The 22,929-nt window shown below is 40.3% G+C and overlaps 1 protein-coding gene and 1 long non-coding RNA gene across 3 annotated transcripts in view; one reads left to right on the top strand and one right to left on the bottom strand.

The window, feature by feature from the left end:
* The window catches only part of LOC111560888, a 58,788-nt gene extending 57,829 nt beyond the window's left edge, over nt 1–959 (bottom strand). For both annotated transcript variants that reach the window (XR_006599661.1, XR_002743128.2), the window contains exon 1: nt 834–959. This is a non-coding gene — a long non-coding RNA (uncharacterized LOC111560888). The remainder of the gene's footprint in view (nt 1–833) is intronic.
* Nucleotides 960–1,057: 98 nt separating this feature from the next.
* DHRS7 (dehydrogenase/reductase 7) lies at nt 1,058–20,148 on the top strand. The gene is made up of 7 exons (XM_003987704.6): nt 1,058–1,330; nt 8,355–8,507; nt 11,571–11,677; nt 12,116–12,355; nt 15,112–15,234; nt 16,448–16,663; nt 19,924–20,148. The coding sequence occupies exons 1-7, from the start codon at nt 1,198–1,200 to the stop codon at nt 19,969–19,971; spliced, it is 1,020 nt and encodes a 339-aa protein (XP_003987753.3). The 5' UTR covers nt 1,058–1,197; the 3' UTR covers nt 19,972–20,148.
* Nucleotides 20,149–22,929: the final 2,781 nt, after the last annotated feature.

Below are 22,929 nucleotides of genomic sequence, written 5' to 3'. Positions count from 1 at the left end.
AATTTTTTCATGGGAGTGAGACTCAGTGTGGTATTTTTAAGCACCTTATTTTAAAACTCACTTATCACAAGAAAAATAAAACCCATATTGCAAAGGTAACAAGTTAAGAGGTCAGCTCTTGAGCAATATTATACCAAGTTATAAGAGAGGTAAACAATCAGCCAAGATCCAAGTTTAGTTAGTGTACATCTTCCTCGGAGAATCAGAACCATATCATCACAATTTAAACATTCTTACTGCTTTCACATGCAAGGGTAATTCTATAGGTCCAGGATATAGAAGTTTATAAACAAAACCCTTGTCTTTCAGGCTGGACTCTAAGATGTGATGATTATAATGGAAACAATAAATAATAAATGAGAATGAATTCTCCTAATTATAAAAGAATGAATTATTGTGTATGAACTACTGTGCCCTTTACATTTTTTTATTTAAACCTCCCTACTGTTTGTGAGTACATACAAATAAATAATTTACTTAGGGTTGCTGAGGACGGAACCAGCTTGGCTCAGGTCTCCAATCCTGCTCCTAGAGCTGGTGCTCATGGACAATCTTGGCCGAAACTGCACTTTCTCCTCCAGCAAGAAGGCAAGTGTCTTATGCAACATTGTTTTCCGTATTTAAATCAAGGGGCCAACTCCAGAGACCCGGTTAATGGGGGGTGGGGTGGAAAACAGTTTGATAGTTTGTTGGGTTTATTTAGTTAAGAAAGATGAGGACGGAGGAAGTCGCATTCATAGGTTGGACTCTTTGTGCTCTTCCTTTTGACACAACCCGAGACTTGGAACTATATCCCCTCAAAACAACTGTTAATCCTTCTTGATATTACAAACCTTGTGGCTACGGTAGTAACAGCAGTGCCGCCGAGTCTTTAAGTCACCCACGCCTGGCGTCTCAGCAGCAACCCTTCCTTAGGCGTACACGCAGGCGAAGCAGGCTCAGCAGTTGCGGGGCACGGGGCACTGGGCGGGGCGTGCGGGCTTTTCCCGCCCCCTCCACGCGGCCCGGGGCGCGGCTCCCAGCCGGGTGGTGCGGCGCGCCCAGACCGTCCCTCCCTCCTGTCCACTCTCTGGGCGGAGCCGGGGCGGTGCGGCTCTCCGGCCCGCTAGGAGGCGGCCGGGCAGATTTCCGTGCGCCGCGCCGCGGCTCGTACGGGTTCTGTGTTTCCCCAGGCAGGGCCGGGCTTGCGCGGCCGCGATGAGCTGGGAGTTGCTGCTCTGGCTGCTGGCGCTGTGCGCGCTTCTCGCGCTCGTGGTGCAGCTGCTGCGCTTCCTGCGGGCGGATGGCGACCTGACCCTGCTGTGGGCCGAGTGGCAGGGGCGACGCCCAGGTGAGGACCCGCAGCCGCGCCTCCAGAGTGGGAGGTCGGGCTCCGGGCGCCCGTCCCCGCTGTCCCCGCCTCCCTCCGGGTGGCGTGGAGCTTCCGCGCCTTTCCCTGGGACTGCCGGTGGGGGAGGAAAAAGCCGGGGCCCAGAAGGCGGGTCTGCCCCTTTGTCTTTCGTCCGGGTCAGGGAGGACACGCCTGGTTGCCAAAGTCAGAGGGCGCTGGAATGGGCGGGGCGCCCTGAGTGCTGGAAGTTCTTAATCAGGCTCCCAGGGCTTCTGCTGCTGCGTGCGCGGACGACGATACCGAGAAACACTGCCAGTCCCCTGAGTTTGTACGGGAGCCTCCTTTCGAGAACTGGAGCTCGGTTTTTCTACATCCTGAAGTTGTTCCCTCATTCTGAGTTGTGAAATAAAATGAAATAACCCGGAGTTACCTACCTACCGACTTATCCCCCTAGAAAGACCTGGATTGGCATTTTGCCCCGAGATAGATCATTACAGGCACATTGAGGGGCATTCTGCCTATCCCACTTTCATCTGTGCCCTGCTTGAAATTTGGTCGTCGTTTACTACTGCATTCTTTGCGCTAAAAGCAATGGGCACCGCCCTTTACACACGCGACCTCCAGCCTTTACAGAGACTTACAAAGCAGGCGTTATTGATCTTATTTTCCAGGTAGGGAAACCAGTATTCAGAGACATTAAATGACCCAGCCAGAGCTAGGCTTTGGATCCATAAGGGCTCAGGGACGTGGACTTTCCCTGGACCTAGTTTCCTGTGTGAAAATACCCAAAAAGCACGTGAGGAAGTTTACTTGGAAGTGATAGGAAGTGGACTTTCCCTGGACCTAGTTTCCTGTGTGAAAATACCCAAAAAGCACGTGAGGAAGTTTACTTGGAAGTGATAGCTAGCAGTTCAGAAGATAGACTTTGCTTTCAAAACGGGTCTGGGAGGGAAGGGGAGCCATATGGCTTTCAAGGATGTCAAAACAGGTTCTTGAGGACCAACAACAAACCAACCAACCAACCAACAAAAACTTAGATGGTACATGTTTTGTGTCCCTTCAAAGCTCAACTGTACCTGACAAAATCTTATTCCTTAGTATTTCATTTCTCTCGTTGCATTTTCTTGGGTGTAACATCTGGAGTGCTGACATTATTGAGTTCATGGAAAATACACTACACCTGTGCAAAGTCAACGTGTGGCAGGCAGATAGATGGCTGGGATTGTCAGACCCTCTTTTGATCAGACCTTCTCTTGCCTGATGGCTGCCTTGTGGCTACTTTGTGGATATTTACATTTGATCCTGAGTGCTTTTATGTTAACTTGGACTTTGAGAATTACATACAAATAATTTCTTTTTAAAACTTAATTCTGTAGAAGTTATTTGATCCGTTAGTCATGTCAAGTGCTGAAAAGGGAAAACGTTGAGACAATGTCTGAATGAATATCTAATAGCTAGTTAAATTACAGGTTATCGCATATCAAGCAAAAACTGAAAGTTAAGGTGACCAAAAATAATTTTTAAGAAATTCACTTAATTTTTTCAGTGTTTTACTTTGGCTGGAAAAATAGTTTTGAAGGATTTTAAGATGCATTTAATTACATTGCTATTATTATTTACTTGTAATTGACTAATTTGCATATTAATTTGATACATTGTCATTTATCTAAGTAAATAAATCACATTAAAAGTTATTCAGCAAATAAAGTTGTAATGTTAAATGGTGATGGCTTTTAAATTTTAAATTTTAATTTAACTTTTAACTTCATTTTTAAATTTAGTCATTCTTAAACCTGCATTGACTGAAGAGTAAGCTTTCTAGAACTCCTTTTATGTATAAAGCACAGATATATGTGAGGTACACAGTGTATCTGGAGTTACAATTTCATTGGGTGAGTTTTTTAATGTTTATTTATTTTTGAGACAGAGAGAGACAGAGCATGAACGGGGGAGGGTCAGAGAGAGAGGGAGACACAGAATCTGAAACAGGCTCCAGGCTCTGAGCTGTCAGCACAGAGCCCGACGCGGGGCTCAAACTCATGGACCGTGAGATCATGACCTGAGCCGAAGTCGGACGCTTAACCGACTGAGCCACCCAGGTGCCCCTGGGGGAGTTTTTAAGAAAAAAATGACTAGAAAGACTACTGGAGGTTGGGGGGTGGTGATAATGAAACAAATTTAAAGGAACATGGAGATACACTCAGGTTCCCATCAGGTTCCCAAAACGGTTTAGATTGGAAAGATAGGCAGACTCTATTAAGGTAAAAAAAAAAAAAAAAATTTTTTTAAATAAATCCTCCTTGTCTTCTCCATAGGTTTATTATTTTTGTCACTTTAAAAAATAGACAATATTCTTATATACTACAGAATTTAAAGACACAAAAGGAGGGGCACCTGGGTGGCTCAGTTGGTTAAGCATCCAACTCTTGGTTTCTGCTTGGGTCACGATCTCACGGTGTGTGAGTTCGAGCCCCACATTGGGCTCCTGACTGACAGTGTGGAACCTGCTTGGGATTGTCTCTCTCCCTCTCTCTCTCTGCCCTGCCCCCACTTGCGCTCTCTGTCTTTCAAAAATAAATAAATAAACTTAAAAGAAAATAAAGGTACAAAAGGACTTATGGTGAAAAGTTGCCCCCAGCCACCAAGTATGCCTCTCTGGAGGCAACCAACATTTCTGCTTTCACATATCCTCCTAAAGAAACTCTCCATGTTCCCAAGCGTATATCTTACATGGTGAAATCTAAGGGTGACTAATCATAGATACTGCACGTAGATCCAGAAAAATCCATGGCACAAGTCCAGAGCAGGAAAAGTTTCCAGCAGCAGCACATCTGGGGAAAACTCGGGTTTTTGTTGGCAGTAACCTCGATAGGAGTGAACTGTGAAATGACTGCCAGAAAAGATTAGGCAAGCCTGGGAGGCATGTAGTCCCTGAAGCAACGAATAGCAGTCCACAACAGATGTCTTCTGAATAAAGGCTTGTCTGTGCTGGCCTCTGTGCTGCACACTGGGGATACCGCAGTGGCTCAACCAGCCATTGTCCAGACCCCACGGGAATCCTGGATCCTTCTGCGGCTAGTTCTCTTCAATAGGAACATTGACCAGCTAGAGTTTGTGCAGTGGGGTGTGAGCCAAAGAGTGAGGAAACCTGAGGCCATGTCATCTGAGGGAAGGTCATAGACACTGGAGGTGTTTAGCCTTAGAGAAGCAAGAGATGATGAGAGAGGATTTAGGGAAGACACGTCAGCTGTCTTCAAATATACAAGGGATTGTCATGTGTGAGGCAGGCCTGATTTATTCTTTCTGTTACCACAAGGCGGAACTTCTGCTGACTGCTGCTGGGTAGCAGAAATTGAAGGTATATCACAGTAGAAGAAAGAATCCTTGGGATGCTTGGGTGGCTCAGTCAGTTGAGCATCCAACTCTTGATTTCAGCTCAGTCATGATCCAAGGGTCATGGGAACGAGCCCTGTGTGGGGCTCCGTGCTGAGCGTGGAGCCTGTTTAAGATTCTCTCTATCTCCCTGTGCCCCTCTTCCCTTCTCATGCTCTCTCTTTTCTTTCTCTCTCTCTCTCTCTCTGTCTCTCAAAAAAAAAAAAAATTCTCGCCCCCCTTGAATGATTAGACTAGTCTAAAAAGGAGGGGGTGCTTTGGAGATAACTAACTTCCTCATTCTGTGAGGGAATTAAGTAGACATTAGTCCGCGCCTTGAGAGAATTCTCAAACTGGGTTGGGGGTTGAACTGCTAAGTTTCCTTCCAGCTCTGAGGATCTGCTTTCAGAGACTCTGTAGGGGAGACCATGATTTATGCTATATTCTGTGGAATTGGTAAACAAGAGTTGGTGCTAAATACAAAAGTTTTCCTCTCCACGGTGGGAAGAAAGGGGCCAGAAGTGCAGGTGTACTAAGGTACACCTGAGCTAAGGGGTTTTCATTGTTGGTTTTAAGTAATATTTGCTTATTGGTGTGAAAATGGAGAAATTTTTATTCTATGCAAGTTAGTAAATAGTTACAAACAACTAGAGTCACCCTGTAGACTGAGTATTGCAGAACTTTGGAACAGTGAGTAGTCAGTGAATGAGTAAATGATTATTATCTGAATATACACTCTACCATTCCTGATGAAGTTCTCGCTTGTGCATTTCTGTAAAAGTACATCATGTGATGGGAAAGAATTACAGCCTAGACATAGTATTCAGGATGGTTGCAACCTTAGTTCAGATATTTACATGAAACCTTTTAACTGAAGACAAGCTATAGTTTCTTGAATGGCTAAGAAACAGTTGGGTTTTAAAATATTGATCATATTCTCACAGTTTGTAAAATCGAGCCCCATGTCTGGCTCTGTGCTGACGGCACAGAGCCTGCTTGGCATTCTCTCTCCCTCTCTCTCAAAATAAATAAATAAACTAAAAAATAAAATAAAATAAAATATTGATCATTTTAAAATGTGAGCACCATAGGCTAGTGGTCAGGGTGTGGACTTTGGAGCTAAATGTACCTGGGATTTTTTTTAAAGCTTATTTATTTATTTTGAGAGAGAGAAAGAGAGAGCATGCATGCAAGAGAGACCACCACTGAGGGAGGGAGAGAGGGAGATAGAGAATGCCATGCAGGTTCCACTCTGTCAGCAGAGAGCCTGATGAGGTGCTTGAACTCATGAACAGTGAGATCATGACCTGAGCTGGTATCAAGAGTTGGATGCTTAACTGACTGAACCACCCTGGTGGCCCTGTACCTGGGTTTATGTCCCAGCTCTCCTAGGGTTGTTGGGTGTTTACTGAATAGTTATTGATGGAGTTCTTTCTATATTCCAGTCTCTGTGCTAGGCACTGAATAGTGAACAAGGCAGATAGGGTCCCAGTTTTAAGGGAATTTACAGTCTAGTGAGGTAAATTAATGTCTGTAATCCTCAGCTTCCTTTTTTATAAAATTGAGATAATTCTTATTTCATGAATTTCTTGTAAGGGTTTTAATAAGGTAATGTGTTTAAGCACATAGGGAATAATAAAAACATATAAAGTCTTTATGGTTAGTAACCCCATGGCCCCTTGCTAGAGAAATTAGAACATACATTATTGGGAGAATATTCTATGTTTTGCTGCTGAAAAGTCTATTTGTTAAACACTTTTAGCAATAATGAGTTGACATTTTATTAAGCACTGAGTATATGTCAGATACTGCTCGGGATACTTTACTTACTAACTTACTTTTCTCAACAATGCTTTGAGGGAGGTTTTGTTATTAATCCAGTTTTCCAGTTGTGAACATTAAGGCACCAAGTTCTCACATGGGGGCATTTCATTGCTGTGTGTGATGGAGCTGGGATTTGAACCCTGGCAGTCCAGAGCTTGTACTGTTAACACGACAGTTAGGTTTTAGACTTGTTTGACTAAAACAGTAAACTGATTTCCTGATTTTAATGTTTATGATCTAAAATCAGAGCTGGTACTGTTAACCCGACAGTTAGGTTTTAGACTTGTTTGACTAAAACAGTAAACTGATTTCCTGATTTTAATGTTTATGATCTAAAATCAGAGGTGTGTGGGGCACCTGGGTGACTCAGTCGTTGAGCATCAGGCTCTTGACTTCAGCTCAGGTCATGATCTCACAGCTCGTGGGTTGGTGCCCCACTTTGGGCTCTGTGCTGACAGCGCTGAGCCTGCTTGGGATTCTGTCTCTCTCCCTCTCTCTTTTCCCCTCCCCTGCTGGTGCGCACGTGCATGCGTGTGCTCTCTCTCTCTCTGTCTCCCTCAAAATAAATAAACTTAAAAAAAAAAAAAAGCCCAGGTACATCTTGCTCCTCCCCTGCAATTCAGATAGACAGTGGCTCTCATGTCCTGCAGAGCAAATAAGCTTTTCATTGGAGGAAAGGAGAATATACCACTCCTCTTTGCTTTAGAGCTGTAACATTTTTATAGTTTTTCACAAGAACATGATTGGGCAAGCAGAGTACAGCATTTCATTTCTCTATCGTGTGCATTTAATCTTGGGTGAACTGGGTGAACTTGGGTGAACTTCTCCAAGAAGAAAGCTCAGGCATTTGAGGAGCAAGCACCTTTATAAAGTGACTTTTAATTGATAGGCATCAGATATGATTGACAAATGAGGAAAACAAAAATCCAGAATGATACCACCATACCTTAGAGTAGAGCTTGGTATATTCAGATTCATCATCAATACCTCCATTGCAAGAAATTAGAATAATAGAATTCAGAACTGGATGGGACCTTTAGTGATCATCTTTATCTGAATCCCTCATTTCTTGGATAAGGAAGTGAGAAAGCAATTCAGATAGACTTTTTATTCACTTAGACTAATTTTTCTCAATTGAATACATAAATAAATAGAGCCTGGGAGTCAGATCATCAAGTTATAAGGCTTGTCCTAGAGTAAAGTCAGGAAAACTCACCCAAGAGTCGGGAATATATAATACAATGTGTTGATAACTGTTACTAATATATTTGTATTCATGCTTTTTAAAAAAAAATTAGGTAGGAGGTGCTTTCTGAGGATATTTAATTAAAAAAATTTATATCACTTTATTGAGGTATGAGTAGCATAAAAACTACGTATTTAAAATATACAACTCAGTGAATTTAAGGTAGGTATATACCTGTGAGAACATCACCAGAATCAAGCCCATAAATATAGGCTAGTGAAAAAAAAGTTTTTTTTAGAGAGAGTGTACAAGCAGGGGAGAGGGGCAGATGGTGGGGGAAAGAGAGGGAGAGAGTGAGAGAGAGAGAGAGAAGATCCCAAGCAGGCTCTATGCTGAGTGTGGAGCCCTATGTGGGGCTGGATCCCACAACCCTGGGATCATGACATGAGTCAAAATCAAGAGTCAGAGACTCAACTGACTTAGCCACCCAGGCACCCCTAGGCTATTGGAATTTTTAAACTCTGCACATTATGTCTTCATATTTTGTGGTATTGTTTAAGGCTGTCTTTTTGGTAATCTTTGATTTATGGGTGTAATCCAGAGCTTAGTTTCTGCCCTCAATCTGTACTTATTTCTCACTAGAATGGGAGCTGACCGATATGGTAGTATGGGTGACTGGAGCATCGAGTGGGATCGGTGAAGAGCTGGTTTACCAGCTGTCTAAACTAGGAGTCTCCCTTGTGCTGTCAGCCAGAAGAGTGCAGGAGCTGGAAAGGGTGAAGAGAAGGTGCCTTGGTGAGTAAATCTAAAACCACAGCAGCTTCCTGGAAATCAACCAGAATTCACATTCAAATACAATTTTGAGATTTTTAGAAGTTAAGAGTGGGATTTTCCTGGGCATATCTGCTCTGGTTCCAGATACTCCAAATGCTTAGATCCAAATCCTCTTTCTTTGGGCATCTCTTCAGTAGCCGCTCTTGCCCCTTCCTTTTCTTTTCTGATGGCTTTCTACTTTTCTTCTTCTTTTTTTTTTTAAGTTTTTATTTTACTTCTAGTTAGTTAACATACAGTGTTATAGTAGTTTCAGGTGTACAATATGGTGATTAACACATACCTCATCTGGTGCTCATCACAAGTGCACTCCTTAATCCCCATCCCCTATTCAACCCATCCCTCCACTCCCTCCCCTCTGGTAACCATCAATTTATTCTCTATAAAAGAGTCTATTTCTTTGTTTGCCTCTCTCTCTCTTTTTTCCCTATACTTGTTTGTTTTGTTTCTTAAATTTCACATATGAGTGAAATCATGTGGTATTTGTCTTTCTCTAACTGATGTATTTTCCTTAGCATAATACTCTGTAGCTCTACCCACATCATTGCAAATTCTGCCCCTTTTTTAATTGATTTATTTGTTTTGTGGGGGTTGAGTTTTTGTAAGTTCTTTATATATTTTGGATACTAGCCCTTTACTGGATATGTCATTTGCAAATATCTTCTCTCATTCTTTTAGTTGCCTTTTAGTTTTGTTGATTATTTCTTTGGGTGTATGGAAGCTTTTTATTTTGATGTAGTTCCAATAGTTTATTTTTGACGTTGTTTCCTTTCCCTTGCCTCAGGGGACCTATCTAGAAAACAGTTGCTGCAGCTGATGTCAGAGAAGTTACTGCCTGTATCCCCTTCTAGGATTTTGATTGTTTCATGTCTCCCATTTCGGTCTTTAATCCATTTTGAATTTATTTTTGTGTATGGTGTAAGAAAGTGGTCCAGTTTCATTCTTTTGCATGTTGCTGTCCAGTTTTCCCAACACCATTTGTTGAAGAAACTGTTTTTTTCCCATTGGATATTCTTTCTTGTTTTGTCAAAGATTAATTGACCATGTAATTGTGGATTTACTTCTGAATTTTCTATTTTGTTCCATTGATCTGTGTGTGCCTTCTATTTTTATTTTGTGCTGACTCTTGATATTAGAGACTGATCACGAATTCTTTTAAATGCTAGTGGATTTTCTTTTTTTTTTTAAATGTTTATTTATTTTTGAGAGAGAGAGAGAGAGAGAGAGCGAGCGAGCGAGCAGGGGAGAAGCAGAGAGAGAGGGAGACACAGAATCCGAAACAGGCTCCAGGCTCTGAGCTGTCAGCACAAGGCCCAATGTGGCGCTCAAACTCACGGAACTGTGAGATCATGACCTGAGCTGAAGTTGGGCGCTTAACCAACTAAGCCACCCAGGCACCCCGAATGCTGGCGGATTTTCAGTGACCACGTACTTTATACTTTTGTCTTAGAGAAAGAACAGTTTGGTTCTTATATATGGCATTCATGTGTGTAACCATAGAAATTTAACTAGAAAGGATCCTTCTTCATTTTGCTGAAATAGCAGATATTAAAGTCATATGGGACACTATAAGATTTTTGTTATAAAAATGAAAGAACAAAAAAAATGAAAGAACAGGAATTGAATTAGGTTTTAAAATGCAGCTTGAGGTAATATTCATATAGGGAGCAACAATGTTAATTTTTATTTTTTTATTTTTATTTATTTTTAATTTTTTTTTTTGGTTTAGGTTTTGGTATAGATGTGTTCACTTGAAAACAAGTTATCAGGGGCGCCTGGGTGGCTTGGTGGGTTAAGCGTCTGACTTCGGCTCAGGTCACGATCTCGCGGTCCGTGAGTTTGAGCCCCACATCGGGCTCTGTGCTGACAGCTCAGAGCCTGGAGCCTATTTCAGATTCTGTGTCTCCCTCTCTCTCTGCCCCTCCCCTGCTCATGCTCTGTCTCTCTCTGTCTCAAAAATAAATAAACGTTAAAAAAAAAAAAAGAAAAGTTATCATTTGTCATGAAACAGTACCTAAAATGAGATAATTTTGAATTTTCAAGCAGACCATTCTTTGGGTCATTTCTCTACCTTTCATTCTTGAAACAATTTTCTTTCAGTTTGCTGATGGAGTTAACCATGCAGAAAAGAGAGTCAGTAGCAAGGCCACAAGGCCTCTTTCACAATATTGCCTTCAGAGGCCTCTTATACTTTGCACTGGGACACTTCCTCTGGCTGTTAAGACTTGCAAGTCCTGTACTGGCAGAAATGAACCATGTTAGCATGTGTCTGCTAGACTAAGGCTGACTTTTCCTTTTATCTGTCAGATCACTGGTGCAAGCATTTCCATTTCTTTTTTAAAACAGTTGATGTTTCACAGCTTAACAGTTTGTCCGTAAAACCTTTGTACCTCGTTTATTTTCTCTACCTGCCTTTCTTATTGGCTTTACTGGTTGTATTTCAAAACATACTCTTTTGATGAGTAGTGACAGAAAGGGCCAACATGTTTCTCGACTGGCAGTTTGAAGGTTGTGTCCTGTTCCATGTTTGCATCCCTGAATCCTTGTCGGGAAGGAAGCTTCTGTGTGTCATGTGACTGGGTTAACTCTGAATGTCTTACTAATGTGAAGCATAAATTGTTTTTATGTTTTAATGTGTGTAAAAGAGAAACTATACTTTCTGAGCCTATAATGAAACAAATATATCTCTGTACTTCTAAAGAAAAAGCTCTAATTTTTTTTTTTTTTAGCTTGTAGTATAATCATGGTTTCTTGTAGAGTCTGTTCCAATGTTAGACTGTCCGTATTCAAGTTGAAGAGAGCCATACTACTTCCTGTGTACCCAGCCAGCTTTTTGTCTGATTAGATATTGCCTTATTACTGCCAGTCCTCTTGGTCACTGAGAGAAATTCTTCCACAAGGCCACTCAGAAATGAGTTTTTGCCAAGTCCAGTTATAGGGTGGGTATTAAACTTAACACCAAGTAGCCGGAAGCTTGATTGGACTATCTTACAACTTCTGCACTAATTTTTAAATGTCTTTATTTAGAGAATGGCAATTTAAAAGACAAAGATATACTCGTTTTGCCACTTGACCTGACTGACAGAAGTTCCCATGAGGCGGCTACCAAAATGGTCCTCCAGGAGTTTGGTAAAGTAAGTAGCCATTTTGAATTGGTAAGTCTTGCTTTGAAATAGGTAGCTACAAAAGAGATTCCCTTCTTTGTGTGCTGTCATTTAAAGGGTTTTAGGCAAACGGGTCCATGCAGTGAGATCAATGCCCATGAGTCTTTTATACTTTAAGTCTTTGGATTTATGTAATTAGTACTTTCCATACCTTACTAAGTACTAATTCCTTCATGTAGAACAAAAGAAGGTAAAAATTCACTGTGCCTTTTATTTTTATGATAGGAAATTAATTCCGTAGGTGAATTATGGTTTTTATTTTTTCTATTTATTGCTGACTGCTAGAAATTCACCATTCCATTCCAATGATTCTTCAAGTTAACAATATAACCAGCCATCCCTAAGAATTGTATCAGTCCATTTACAGGTCATCCCCAAAGTGCCCCTTTTCTGATTTTATTTAACTAGATCGACATTCTGGTCAACAATGCTGGAAGATCTCAGCGTTCTTTGTTTGTGGAGACCAGCCTGGATGTCTTCAAGGAGCTAATAGAGCTTAACTACTTAGGGACACTGTCCTTGACAATGTGTGTCCTGCCTCACATGATCGAGAGGAAACAAGGAAAGATTGTTACTGTGAATAGCCTCCTGGGTATCATATCTGCGCCCCTTTCTAGTGGATATTGTGCCAGCAAACATGCTCTCCGGGTAAGACTGCTCAAACTCAGCTCTGATCTAAATATGTATATGGGAGATACGGCCATCACTGCAAGAGGTCATTGGAACGGGGCAGTGATGTAGGGGAACAGCAAGAGAGACCCAAGGAGACCTTGGGTAGAGGACATCCCCAGAAGATGCTAAAAGAGACTTGAATCTCACACGCCTCTTCCTAATTCAGCAAACATGTACTGAGTACCGACACTGTGCCATGCTGTGCATAGCAGTGGATCCTGGGAATATAAAGATAAGAAATGGTCCCCACCCTAAAGAAGTATATAGTCTGTTCAACATGTCACCCTCATCCTCATTTGTATCACATCTTCATGGAAACTCTACCCCCCATTTCTTCTGCACACACTTGATGTACTTACCCTTCGCATTTCTCTGACTTCTTTCTCCTTCCCCGTTGTAGTTGGCATTTATTTTATCTAGTCTAAATATATTTGCATGTCAGAAGTAGGAGCTCCCTGCTGGATGATTAGACCTGGGCTTTGTATCCCTACTGGGACTAGTCTTGACCCTATTTACTGTGGCTTCACTGAAAGAAGAAAATCCAGTCAAGGCAGAGGCTGAGAGAAAGCTTGATTTGGGCTACAATAACTTACTAGCTGTGACTATAGAAACAAATGACTTTTTAATATTGGCTTAAGAATGGATATGAAGAAATACTATTAAACTCTAACATAGAACAAATTAGATCCTAAGGCCAATAGGAGACATATAATTTATAATTAATGCTGTTGAAAGTCAGCGTAAGTGGAATGTTTCGCTGTTGGAATAATGAGATGCAACAGCTGAATGGCCTTCACAGATTCATGAGGATCTGAAGCTTTGGTTCTTTAGGGTATCCTCTTTCTGCTGTGGAGAGAGACGGTTGCGGAGAGTGATGAAACAGATTGCTACACTGATGATTTCCCCATATTTGGTAATGGGGTAGTAGTTACTTCCTGCAGAGCAGATGGGCAAGTCTCAGGCAGGTGGATGAGGGAAGACAGCCCAGTATCTTCCTGACATGCAGAGTGCTTTCACTAAAATGCAACCTGAGCTATCTGGCCTGCCTTCCAGGACTCACTGTTTTATTACTGGATTTGATCCTGTTATACAGTGTGGCAGGTTGAGACTCCAGTTAGTTAAACCAGTAGCTGAACACTAGGACTAGGAAGTACTTTTGGAAGAACACATTTCCTTCCCTGATTCCCAACAAGCTATAGAGTGAATTTATTTATCACTGAAAAGTTCACACACTATACTAGATGTGACTTCAGACAAGGAGAGGTTTTTTTTTTTTTTTTTTTAATTTTTAACGTTTATTTATTTTTGAGACAGAGAGAGACAGAGCATGAACAGGGGAGGGGCAGAGAGAGAGGGAGACACAGAATCGGAAGCAGGTTCCAGGCTCTGAGCCATCAGCCCAGAGCCCGACGCGGGGCTCGAACTCACAGACCATGAGATCGTGACCTGAGCTGAAGTCGGACGCTTAACCGACTGAGCCACCCAGGTGCCCCAAGGAGAGGTTTAACATGATGTATTGGCTTTCATGGTGTCCTCTCTCCTCTTTTGCTGTAGAGAGGTTAAGGATACGAGAGTTCATTGATTTACAAAGACTTTTTTCATGTACGTCTGAGGCAGGCACTTTGTTGGTCCCTGGCAGCGTGAACCCTTATAGCTGCTGTTTGTTAGTGGTTGGCATTAAGAGCTGGTAACTGTTTTAATGTTGGATCACACTCCAGATTAGCTGTTTAGGCTTTTCAATACTTATCTCAGCTGATACCAATGTAATCTTGGAACATTTCCTAATTTAGGAAAAGAGAGGAGGGGAAGTAGATGTTTACTCCCTATTTGTTCAGAAGTAGCCAGTATCTTCAAGTCTAGAGGGTCTAGCTTGTTTTTATGAAAGTCATTGAGGAAGCAATCCTATTACATTTTTAACCAGCCACGGACTCGCTTGCTAACCCTAAAAATAAATGCTGAAACAAATTGTCTGTTAAAATAGTCATATAAATAGAGAAAGTTGAATTCTTCCTCTATGATAATTTCTGTCAAGGTTTTAATCCCTCTTGCTCCCTCTTGCGCCAGCAGTGGCACTTGAGACTGCTTTGAGGGATAAAAGAAGCAGGGAGATGGGGACTGGTGTGGGGAGGGTGTGTCAGAGTCTCCAGGGATAGTTTTTCCCCTGTCCTGCGCCTACCGTGAGACATAACTCGTGGTGTCAGCCACCACTGCCAGAAGGTGTCAATTATTCCTACCAGAAGATGGTGATGCCTGAGGATGCCTGTTCTAAATTGCCCCCAGTCTTTTTTTTAGTGTTTAGTTATTTTTGAGAGGGAAAGAGAGAGAGGGAGGGAGAGGAGAATGTGAGCAGTGGAGGGGCAGAAAGAGAGGGAGAAAGAGAATCCTAAGCAGGCTCTGCCCTGTTAGCACCGAGCACGACATGGGGCTCGATCCCACGAACCGTGAGATCATGACCTGCGCTGAAATCAGGAGTCAGACCCTTAACCGACGGAGCCACCCAGGCGCCCTAGATTGCCCTGTCTTAGAGTTAAAAATGTTTAATAAACTTGCCCAGTGAGATTTCCTGTCCTTTACTTGGCATTTAAAAACATATTTTGATAATGTGCTAGTGTCCCACATAAAAAGTTGAAGAAAAGTAATGTCGTGCTAATAGCAAGCATGAGATACATGTATTTAATTTTATTTGTTGACCTCTTTCTTTGTTTTTGTTTTTTTTGTTTTTGGCCTATTAGGGTTTTTTTAATTGCCTCCGTACTGAACTTGCTACATACCCAGGTATAGTAGTTTCTAACATTTGTCCAGGACCTGTGCAGTCAAATATTGTGAAGAATGCCCTGTCTGAAGAAGTCACAAAGGTAAAAACCTTCTAGTTGGAGAATAATTTGAACACTTTAGTAGTTATGTATTGGTATTGCATCACTGTGCTTAGAATTTTTTCTAACATATTACACTAACATGTTACTGTGTTATGAATTATTTGCAAAACTTAACTCATTGGCAGTAGGAACGCTGTTAAGTTTAGCTGCTAGTGCTTTGGCATTCAGTTTTAATAAAGGCTAAAGAAGTTGATAAGATACTGCTTATAAGTAATCCACTATGATGTGGGCTATCAACATTTGAAAAACTCAGTTTCTATCACTTCACAAATTATAGCAACATTGAAAGGATTTGTGTGGCTGAATCTTAGCACATTAAATCTTACTGGGATTTTAAAGAAGAGCTATGGTGAAGGAGCTTAGAAAAAGCCTGGCTGGATTGCAATAATTTTAGGTTCGCTTCACCTGTGCCTGATCACACGCCCGTGCTTCCCTCAGCTCTTGGACTGCACATGGTGAGTTGCCAAGTGGATGACAAATTTCTTGCGATGAGTCCAGTATCACCCAGTGATACAAAATCCCACTAAAGACCGTGAAATTTTCCTCCTTCTCCACGAAGATCAATTTCTGCTGAGACATAAATCTGTTTATGCTTCTGTGTAAATGTTTACAGATATGATTTATATTTTCACATTTTCTGTGGAGACTGTAAGCTAAACTAGAAGCAGCACGCTGTTTTGGGAATCAAGTGACTTGGAAGATCTGGTTACTGCTAGTGATCTGTGTGAACACAGATGAGTTACTACCTTTATGGGCTTCAGTTTATTTATTTGTAGAATGGTAGTGTGTTAACTGGATTAGCAGTACCAGATTTGTTCACTATGGACTCCATGGTTTATAGAATTTCATTTGCTAAATATATGTATTAGTAATTTATTTAAAAATCTTTATTGCTAAATTGATATATAATTTTCATTAAATTAAAGGGGATGTAAATAAAAGCAAAGAACCTTCATCTTTAATGTAGCCTACATGATCTTATCTGGTCATGTATGATTTGTCTAAGGCTTTTTGAAACATTACAGTTTATAGACACCCATCAGTACCAATGACGTCTTCTAAGGGGCATGAGGTCCCAGTGAAAGCGTCAACTACATGACCTCTGAGTCCTGTATAGCTAAAAAGTTTTGTGAAATATCTTGGATAAATACTCAGCATTCACTTACTTTTTTTTTTTTTAACATTTTCTTAGTCTGTAGGCATTGATGTAGCCCAGTCCCACAAGATGGCGACCAGTCGTTGTGTGCGGCTGATGTTAATCAGCATGGCCAATGATTTGAAAGAAGTTTGGATTGCGGATCACCCTTTTTTATTAATAGCATATTTGTGGCAATATATGCCAACCTGGGCCTGGTGGCTGACCAACATATTAGGGAAGAAACGAATTGAGAACTTTAAGAAGGGTTTGGTAAGACCAATTTATACAATTCTTAATACATATCAGTCTTGTAGAAAGTATGAAATTTTTGAGCACTTGAAAACTTTTCTTACTCCCCATCAACTTTATGACATAAATACGAAAGATATAAGAAGTATTGTATTCCCCAGGCATATCTGTTGGTTTACTATAAATTACTACTGGTCTTAGAAATTTCTACAAGGTAAACTCAAATCAGAGATTGTCATTTTATCTTCTAAAAACTTAATGATTGACCAATGTATGTCTTCTTTCTCCACTGTTTTTCATCACAAATTCCTACCTGGTACCATCTCCCTGGAATGATAATGGCCTCCCCTCCAGTTTCTCTCCAGGATGAGGCCTCAGCCCGCGCTTTACTCTGTCAAAGCACTTACCATGCAGTGAAAAATCATGCACTCTCTCTGTGTAGTGCTGGTTCCTTTGGCCTCATTCTGGAAGCACTGTGCACATGACATGTACCAAAATGTCCATGTCTGAAAAAATATGGTGATTGTTCATTCTTTTGGCACTCATTCCTACAGCTAAGTGAGGAATATTATGAGCTATTTCTGAGAAAATTGTGACCATCACAAGAATTTAATGTTTGAAGAGCAAGAAAATGTAATGAGTTAAGCCAAAAATTATGGATAGGATTATGCAAAGAAAGGCTATTTCTGTGGATGTTTTTTATTGTTAAATTATTTTCAATAACTACTACGTTCTTTTAGAAATGTTAGCAGGGATTGATATATAAAGAGCATTATTCAGTGGGAGCATACCATATGTATCATTATGTAACCGTCCACTATTTAAGCAGTCCACAAATTGTTAGGCACTTAATTTGTTCCCAATTTTTGAAGGATCCTGAACATAAATTAGTGAAAAAAATAAAACAAAATGCTTAAAGAGACTTAAAGGTTATAAAACTTCCATGATGCACCAAGTCCAGAGCTTGAAAAATGAAGGGGCTATTTATTTTCTACCAAGTTGTAATATGGACGAGTTTGCTTGGTACCAAGCCATTTATAAGTGTTGGTAATGCTGGGATGTGGTGGTGTGGGTTGGTTCTAAAGGTGGGACTTCTGGGGCACCTGGCTAGCTCAGTATGAAGAGCATGTGACTCTTGATCTTGGAGTTGTGAGTTTGAAACCCATGTGGGGGTGCAGAGATTACTTAAACTTTTTTTTTTTTTTAATTTTTTTTTTCAACGTTTTTTATTTATTTTTGGGACAGAGAGAGACAGAGCATGAACGGGGGAGGGGCAGAGAGAGAGGGAGACACAGAATCGGAAACAGGCTCCAGGCTCCGATCCATCAGCCCAGAGCCTGACGCGGGGCTCGAACTCACGGACCGCGAGATCGTGACCTGGCTGAAGTCGGACGCTTAACCGACTGCGCCACCCAGGCGCCCCAATAAAACTTTTTTTAAAAAGGTAGAGCTTCATCAAAGATTTACATCTGAATTTCAAATTTGGAGGGCAGCTGGTATAGTGGTATTGTGCCCAGTGATGGATAAGAGTTGGGAAAGAAAGTCCCCAGTATTAGGGAGGTGATAGCTCTCTGATTAAGATCATGGAGCCTCTTACCAGGCTACCTGGGTTGAAATCCCAGCTCTGTCCCATGACCTCATCCCTCAGTCTCAGACTTCTTTTCTATGTCAATCTCCCCAGCTACAAAATGGAGACTAATGATGCACTTATTCATAGGATTGTCACAGAGATTAAGTGAGTACATGGAAAGCCCTTAAAACACATCTTGGAATGTCCTGCTTGTTAAGTACTAGCTGTTAATGTTTCTGTTTTGATGGTAGCAGGATATTTAACTAATAGATAAAGATCAGAGAGTTAAGCAATAGGGTTGAGAAAGAATACATTATAGAAATTACTTTTTTGAGGGATGCGGGAGTTGGGGGGACCGGGGCTAGACTTTTGGTGCTATTATAATAGTTGTACTCTTTGGGACATCCACAAGAATGTGAATTTGTTTTCTTTATAGATTATATAACTGTAAAATATAGACATTACTCAGTAAGTCAAGCATTCGATTACATCTAGACTTTGCTAAAATGATGGCCTTTCTCTTCTTACCACCATCTTTAACATATTGCTCATTACATGGTCTTGTTGCTAATCACTTTTTTTTAAATGAGAAACTGGGCATCCTTTCATTTCTGAAGACCATTTCTGAGATCAAATTCCTCATTCTTTATGTAAAACCATATAAACTTTAAAAAATTGTTCCTCACTTTTTTTTTTATGGTTTTCTCCTCCTGCTTCTTTTCTATTATTTTCTATTTACTTATAAGGCATCTATGTTAAGATAATGCCAGTATAGCTTATCCCAAACTAAATGTACTTGTTGATAATACTTGAGTTTGTTTCTATTGTTTAGGGTGGGAACATTATGTCTGGAACTTTGTTTTTATGAATATATATTATTTTCCAGGATCAAGAACAAGAGCTGCACCGAATTGTTACATATTTTTTTTGTCTTAGTGCAAATTCTTGGAAGTAGTAAATGCATATCTTCCCAAATGAAATATCACATCTCAAGGATTATTGGGTTGCCTCGTTTTACTCTTTAAGCAATGTACTAGAAATAACTAGAAATAATTTTAGAGTTATCTGTCAGATACTTCAATCCTAAATACCCTGACCTATTCTTTGTATTTATTAAGGCAAGTTAGTGTAGGTATGATATGCTGGTCTAGAAGAGTAATAATAGAGATTTCAGCCTTTAAGAAATGGCATGAGCAGATGCTAATCAATGATGTTTATACCTGATAGCGATACCTGATAATGATACTAAGATATGGAGATATGATACAGAGATATGTTTGTGTAGATCTAGAATTCTCACTATGATTTCTATTCTAATTTAAGCCTTTGCCCAGGTTTTCTTTGCCCAGGATTCTTTTTTTTTTTTAATTTTTTTAATGTTTATTTATCTTTGAGAGAGAGAGAGAGAGGGAGAGAGAGAGAGCGGGGGAGGGGCAGAGAGAGGGAGACACAGAATCTGAAGCAGGCTTTAGGGTCTGAGCTGTCAGCACAGAGCCTGACGTAGGGCTTGAACTCACCAACCGCGAGATCATGACCTGAGCTGAAGTCAGACACTTAACTGACTGAGCTGCCTGTGTGCCCCTAAGAATTCTTAACAGTGAAAAATAATGATATAGCTTTTTTTTGTGTAAAAACAAACAAAACACAAAACAAACAAAACTGGGGTAAATATACAGAGAGAGTGATTCACGTTACTGTCTCTCTGTTACAGGATGCAGATGCCTCTTACTTTAAAACCTGGAAGACAAAACATGACTGAAGGAGGAGTACTCGCATTTTTTTTTTTTAAGCTCCTGGAGGGAGAATGAAATCAGCAATCTTTATATACTGAAGACTAACTTCTGATTTTACTTTTTAATAGATACAACTTTCAACATGTAATAAATAATAGAAGATTTCCATGAATCTTGCAATAAAGGTATTAACACATACCACATTCTTGGATTTAAAAAAGCATTTTACTCTAGCATATATACTTAAAATCTAAGTTAGCAGAATGCTAACCAAATAATTATAGTAACCCATTAAACGTAAATGTATGGAACATTACACGAAACAGTGTGGGCTAATGAGCAGATATAAAGAAGTATCTGAAATAGTCCTGTCTCTAAGATCCTTACACTCTTAGAAGAGCTGATGGGTCCAAATGCCTATAGTTTGAAACAGTAGGTAGGGCTCATAGCAGCCATTATTCAACACCTGTCATATGCCATTTGCTGTTCTAAGTTGCTTTGTATGAGTTAATTAGCTTATTCTTCATAACAGCCCGCTAAGGTATGTGGTTTTATCCACTTTTACAGAAGAAGAAAGAGATGCTCAAAGCAAGTAGGTATATTACTTTCCTAAAGTCACACAGCTAGTAAGGGGTAAAGCCAGGATTAAACTCAGCTCAGGAAGACTCCATTGGCAACTCCTTATTTTAGTTATTATTATTAATTTTACTTTAATCTTCACCACTTTACATTAGAAAACATATATAGGCCACAATAGAAAATTAGCAAATATTCCTTGACAAGAAAAACATGTTCCTTTTTTATGAGCAGTTAATAGTTTAGCTATAGTCCAAATAACATAAATAAAATAACTAGAACGTTTGTTGGGTAAGTTGGAGGCCACCCTGGTGGCTATCTTTACAAAAGGGGGAAGGTGGCAGAGGTACACCATGGAGTACAGCAGCCATGGAATAAATGAACACATAGCAACACGGATATATCCTAGAAGCATGGTGTTGAGTGGAGAAAAGTAAAGAACTATAATAACATAATTCTGTTTACATACACTTAAATTTATGTGCTTAGAAGGTAGTGCTCATTTGGAAGAAAACACAGTGAAAAGATATACATTAGATTACTTGAAATGGTAGCTTAGGATGCGGAGGGCATGGAGGGTGCAGTGTGGGGATAAAATACACGAGAGAACTCTTGCACAACCAGTGATGAAAATGGGAATTATGGTTAATTGAATACACTGCACCTGGGGTAAAAACAAAAAGATGAATTGTTGAAACAGTTCTAGAGGAGTACAAAATAACACTGTCATATGGCATGGTATAGATTGTAAGCACAAACAGTTCAGAGAAGGGAGAGATGTGCATATAGAGTAGTGTGAAATGAATGTGGTAACGACTACACCATGGAAACCCCTCCATCACATTTAGTGTGGAAGTCCTTTGTGGAGAAGGTGGTTTGCACTGAACCTTCAAAGGGTGGGATTTACATGAAGGTTTCAAGAGATTGGAGTCCAGGTCAGTTTTGTTTTATTTGTCATTGAATCTCCAGACCTTGCCACTGTGCTTGCCAGTGTTTAGGGTTTGCTGAGAGTATGCCAGACCTCCACAATGTCATGGATGAAAACTCATAGACTGAAAATAGCATGGTATCGGGATGAAGGAAAAATGAATTCAGTTTGCTCAATTGTTCCAGCCAATGAAGAGGCATAAATAAATTAAAATTATCTTTAAAAATTCATCTGGTGTTTTTCTATGACATGTATAAAGACATGCTTTTCTGTGTATAAACCCTCTCTTCCTTGGTCTTTTTTGTGAGCAGCCCTAAATGGAAAGGCAGCTTTTTGTCAAAGTTCGTTTTGTCAAAGGTCGTCACGAGCTGTGAAACCCAAGTGTTCACATACTTTTTAAAAAGTGTTTATTATTTTGCACTGACCCCTCATTTCCTAGCCACTAACTCAAATCACCCTTTGAAATAGGAAGGAAACTGTGTGCTTATTCTATCAATGCTGAAAGTGGGGCAGAGATGGGGTTGTGCAAGGTGATAGCTGGAGAGTTGGTTAGAAGAGTTACCAGTAGAAGCTATCGCTTTAGGGTTAGTCTGCCCAACTACTGGGTGCACAGTAATTCACGTGACACCTCAGTCACAATCAGTTATTCAGAGGCTGAATAAACATATCCTATTAAATAATAAACATTATTTCTAACACCTCTATGTAAGTATAATTGATACACTTAAAGTATACATAAAGTATACAGTTTGGTATGTTTTGACATATATGGCCACACTTATGAAACCATTAGCTCAAAAAAGAGAGCAAACATCAGCCCCCGAAGTTCTTTTGTGACCCTTTGTGACTATTCCCCCTGCCTATCTCATCCCAGGTAACCAATGATATACTTTCTGTCACTATAGATTTGTTTGCATTTTCTAGGGTTTTATATGAATGAAATAGTTTATACACATATACTGCTGGTGGGAATGTAGAGTAGCACAATTGATTTTTAAAAGTTTGGCGATTTCTTAAAAGTTAAACGTACACCCCATATGATCCAGCCATTCTAGTCCTTGGTATTTTCCCAAAAGAAATGAAAACAGGTCCATACGAAGACTTGTAAATGCATGTTCATGACAGCTTTTACATAATAGTCTCCCAAATTGTGAAAAGCCAAAATGTCCATCAACGGATGAAAGGAACACACAAACTGGGAACTATTTCATATAATGGAACAAAAATGAATGACCTACTGATACATGCAACAACATGTATAAAAATATTTATAAAAATAAAGAAGCCCGAGTATCTTAGCCTGGATTATTTCTATTTCAGGAGATTTTTTTTTTTTTTTAACGTTTATTTTTGAGACAGAGAGAGGCAGAGCATGAGCGGGGGAGGGGCAGAGAGAGGGAGACACAGAAACAGGCTCCAGGCTCTGAGCCGTCAGCCCAGAGCCCGACGAGGGGCTCGAACTCACGGACTGCGAGATCGT

This window comes from Felis catus, chromosome B3, assembly GCF_018350175.1.
Source record: "Felis catus isolate Fca126 chromosome B3, F.catus_Fca126_mat1.0, whole genome shotgun sequence".
Lineage (NCBI taxonomy): Eukaryota > Metazoa > Chordata > Mammalia > Carnivora > Felidae > Felis > Felis catus.
This window is presented reverse-complemented; position numbering and strand designations above follow the sequence as displayed.